Source organism: Nylanderia fulva, unplaced genomic scaffold (assembly GCF_048542155.1).
Source record: "Nylanderia fulva isolate GAGA-0341 unplaced genomic scaffold, ASM4854215v1 Scaffold112, whole genome shotgun sequence".
NCBI classification, from domain to species: Eukaryota; Metazoa; Arthropoda; class Insecta; order Hymenoptera; family Formicidae; genus Nylanderia; species Nylanderia fulva.
In genome coordinates, this window is record NW_028189324.1 from 280,574 (window position 1) to 284,992 (window position 4,419).

General features: G+C 29.7%; 1 protein-coding gene across 1 annotated transcript; it reads left to right on the forward strand.

Moving 5' to 3' along the window:
* Nucleotides 1-2,297: 2,297 nt before the first annotated feature.
* Nucleotides 2,298-4,192, forward strand: LOC146724880 (uncharacterized). Its single transcript, XM_085488523.1, has 2 exons — nt 2,298-3,517; nt 3,621-4,192. The coding sequence occupies exons 1-2, from the start codon at nt 2,446-2,448 to the stop codon at nt 4,169-4,171; spliced, it is 1,623 nt and encodes a 540-aa protein (XP_085344649.1). The 5' UTR covers nt 2,298-2,445; the 3' UTR covers nt 4,172-4,192.
* The last annotated feature ends 227 nt before the right edge of the window (nt 4,193-4,419 follow it).

A 4,419-nucleotide genomic window follows, 5' to 3' on the forward strand; every position in this document is an offset into this window, starting at 1 on the left:
AAATCTCTCCGAATCATAATTTGCGCTTACATCTTAAAGACGAAATGCTGTAACTCTCTGATATTCCAATCTGTATTTTTGAAAAGGACCACATCCCGTATGGTCGAAACGTTAAAATAAATATATATACAACTTTAATTTGAGGCCAGTGTAGTCAGACCAAATCTATAACCTCTGTTTTATAATTGTCTAATGATAAATAATAACAGTAGCATATATAATTGAGAGTAAATTAGTATATTTTATATATATATATATTTATATATAAATAATATATCCACATATGTGCATAAGCATATATAAAATTTACAAAAATGGGTGCTTATTAGTCTTGCTACGTTACTGCTTTCTGCTACGGAAGGCCAGAAAGCATTTTCAGGCGGCATCTCGCGTATACCGGCACGGTAGAGGAACAAGGAGAACACGTGATTATCGGTCCTTGTCTCTCTTACGTGCGTCCGCGTGAGCGATGCAGTGGTGTATGTACGTGTACAGACATACACCACTACATAAAACCCGAGAATTGGTTTCTCGGCGTTGGCAACACTGAAACCGGAGTTTCGCGTTGTCACCGCACGAGGTCTCCAATATCAATTCGGAGTTTGCCTGGGTGTACTGCCGACCCTTAAGCCTTGTGTCCACGATGCTAGAAATCGGTCCGAGTTCTCGATTCAAACTCTCGAATAGAATTAGTTCTACTTTGATGACTCCAGATAGCATTATAGTCGAGTATGTGAGATTATAGTTACTATAATTTATACCAACATTAAAATATTGGAAAGAAAAACAATAAAATATTGTGAATTTCTAATTATTATAAATTATAATAAAAACAATATTTTGTAATATAATAGATTTGTTCCTACATACATCTTTTTTGCTTTATTTATTAAAGGTTATCTTATTCTTTTTCTATAATTTTCTTTGCTATTTTATTAAAAGGTCTTGTAGGTTATGAATATTTTCATGTCCAACGCGATTGACTAGCTATTTATAAAGTAATAATGTTGGCAACAAGAAATAAATCTAGTAACTAGTATGGAAAAATGGGACAGGATACATTTTTCTGTTCGACATTTCTATTCGAGATATTCATTCGAGTTGGTAGTGTACACGATTCGAGTTTTAGTAACTTTTTCTCGGATCGAGAACTCGGACCGATTTCTAGCATCGTGGACACAAGGCTTTACAATAACGCCAAACTATAAATAATAAGTATGATAAATATTAATATAATCAAGCACAAGATATAAGGACTAAAAATGTTAACCCACTCCCTCCTAAAGTAATTACAATACAACGCGATGTATTATTAATTCCGAAACAATCTTCTTTAGTCAGATTTACAGAATCCTAATCACATCAAATTTATACGATAACTAAAAGAGAAACACTAATTCTTTCAGAATTTATACCTGAAACGAAACACAATTCTGTAAGTGCGACTAACAAGGGACATGTCACAACTGTCCGGAACCGATTTGATTCTCCTTGAAATATGTTGTTAAATACACAAATCTAAAAGACACGTATTTTTTTATACGTGCGCAATTTGAGTTTTAAGGGGTGAAACACCCCTTTAAAGAATAACGGTATTTTTCTTTAGGATCAAATATCTGCTAAACTATAAGAGATATAAAGAAAAAACGTACAACAAATTTTAATGGCTTGAAGAGTACTTTAAAGTTATATGAACAAAAATTTTTTTTTTTTTTTTTTTTTTTTTAAAAAACCCTCACCACCTAATTTTTTTTTTCAAAATTAAAAATTTTGTTTTACCTAATTTAAAGCTTATTTTTTTCCAAATTCAACCATGTGTAATAAAGTTATGTTACGAAATATCATTTTCGAAAATTAATTATAAACGCTCCCGTATATACGCTCATCCGTGCTATGTGCGTAAGTAATTACCGTCGAACAATAAAATATATAAAAAATGTTTTTGTATAATTCTTATTTATGTTTTCTATGTATTTATAACTGCGTATTGTGTATATTTAGATTTAAAAAAAAATTTTTAAATATAATTAATAAGAATTTTTTAAATATACCCCCTGCTTTCTTATTATTTCTTTAATATTTAATTTCTTCTATAAAAATTAAAAACAATTATATTTTATAATAAAATTATTTTTTAATTGAATCTTGCGAATACCAATGTCGCAATATTTGGCATAAACAAATTTTATATCTTACGTTAAATGAATCATAAGATAAGATTATGTGTACGTGTTCCAGATAAGTTATAATTTTTACAATAAAATCTTTAATACGTTAAAATAAATAATAAAATAAGATTATGTGATGACGTATTTCTGATAAGTTAATATAAATTGTTCATGTAGCAGCATAATTCTCACAGTCGGTGTAGTCTTTTCGTTGTAATAATATCTGTGTAAACTGTTCTTTTATTGCAATAGAAAGCAAAATATAACATCTTTGAATATGATTATCAATCCGCTTAACGTTGTTAGACTTTTATTGGTGTCAATAAATTCAATATATTTAACAGAAACGCCAGTAACTGAAGCAGAAGTGGAATTAAAGGAAAACATTAAAAAAATATTACTGGATAGCGTTTTTCATTATAATGGGGTGGAAGTAACGGAAGAAATATATCTCGATTATGAAGAACCTTATAAATTACATAGTTTTGAAATAATTGAAGATGACGAAGAAGCATGGCATGAAGATAGTTTAAATTCTCATCCTCATTGTTCAAATGATGATACAAATTTTGATAGTTCTTATAAAAGACGAGCTGTTGAGTATTGGCGATTTCGGGACACTGATGAAAACAGTAATGACAGAAAAAGGAATCGTCCTCTAAGAGTAGTACAAAATAAATTTAGAAGAGTTTCATCTGAACGTCAGTTAAGGCGATGGGAAGAACAAATACAATCAGGTGGAAGTCGTACAGAAAAATTATCTTACATCTCCAAATTTACACATGATAAATTTACTGCAGCTGTCGAATCAGGATTCATGGTTCATGATATTGATTTAAAAAGATGGGCTTTACAAGCTCAAGAAGAAATAGGAAATTTAAATCCTATATTTAAAGCATCTCACAGTTGGATAGCAAGATTTAAGAAGTCTCACCGAATTGTTTCAAGAAAAGTTACGAAGTTTGTCACTAGAAGAACATTAGAAGATTCTGCTGATTTGCAAAAATCAGCTGATGATTTTCTGGAAACAGTAAAACCTCTTATTGAACAGTTTGGATCTGAAAATATTTACAATTCAGATCAAAGTGGTTTCCAATTGGAACTTCACTCTGGAAGATCATTGTCTAACCAGGGAGAAAAGAAAGTAGAACGTGTCGTGCAATCCATATCATCAACAACCCATTCATATACGATACAACCAATAATATCCTGTAATGGCAATTTGTTGTCCCCTTTATTTATTGTATTAAAAGAAGCTAATGGTAAATTTGGACCAAGAGTACAAGAAAATTTATTTAAAGCAGAAAATGTTATTGTAAAAGCATCGAAATCTGGTAAAATGACATCAGGTATTTTCCTTTTATAATTACTTTTTTTAACAACCTTATTTTATTTAACAATTTAATAAGAGTCATAAAAAAACTATTAAATTAACATTTATATTTTGTACAGATCATTTTAAAATGTGGTTAGAAGAAGCTTATTTCGCAAACATTGGTCCTAATAGCGTTCTTCTTATCGATTCATGGACTGGACATTGCCCCAATATGATTTCGGATTTAACACCTCCTGGAACACATATTACTACTATGATAATACCGAAAGGAACTACAGGGAAAATACAACCATTAGATGTTTATGGATTCAGAATTTGGAAAAATTTTGCTAAAAGATTTTCAGATGCGGTTTTACTGTTGGAAAGTAATATAAACTTACATGAACGAAATAATATAATAAAATTGCAATCTTTGATACATAATCAATTGTCATCCCCACGATATCAAAACTTATTTAAATATTCGTGGTTTAAAAGTGGTTATACGAATGAAAGACCAGACGAATTCGAAAATCCAGTACACTTTAGTTTAGACGAAACTTTAACAAAATGTGATATCGAAGGTTGCAATAATATAGCTGTAGTAAGATGTTCTTGGTGCAAGAAGTCATTATGTTTGAAACATTTTTTTGTCGAATATCATTATTGTAATGTGTATAATGAGTGAATAATATAAAATGCAAATACATTTTTAAAAAAATCTAAATATACACAATACACAGTTATAAATACATAGAAAACATAAATAAGAATTAACAAAAACATTTTTTATATATTTTATTGTTCGACGGTAATTACTTACGCACATAGCACGGATGAGCGTATATACGGGAGCGTTTATAATTAATTTTCGAAAATGATATTTCGTAACATAACTTTATTACACATGGTTGAATTTGGAAAAAAATAAGCTTT

Coding starts and splice junctions, on each gene's coding strand:
- LOC146724880 (XM_085488523.1), top strand. CDS start 2,446: ATGATTATCAATCCGCTTAACGTTGTTAGACTTTTATTGGTGTCAATA. Junction 3,518..3,620: donor ATCTGGTAAAATGACATCAG/GTATTTTCCTTT, acceptor TATTTTGTACAG/ATCATTTTAAAATGTGGTTA.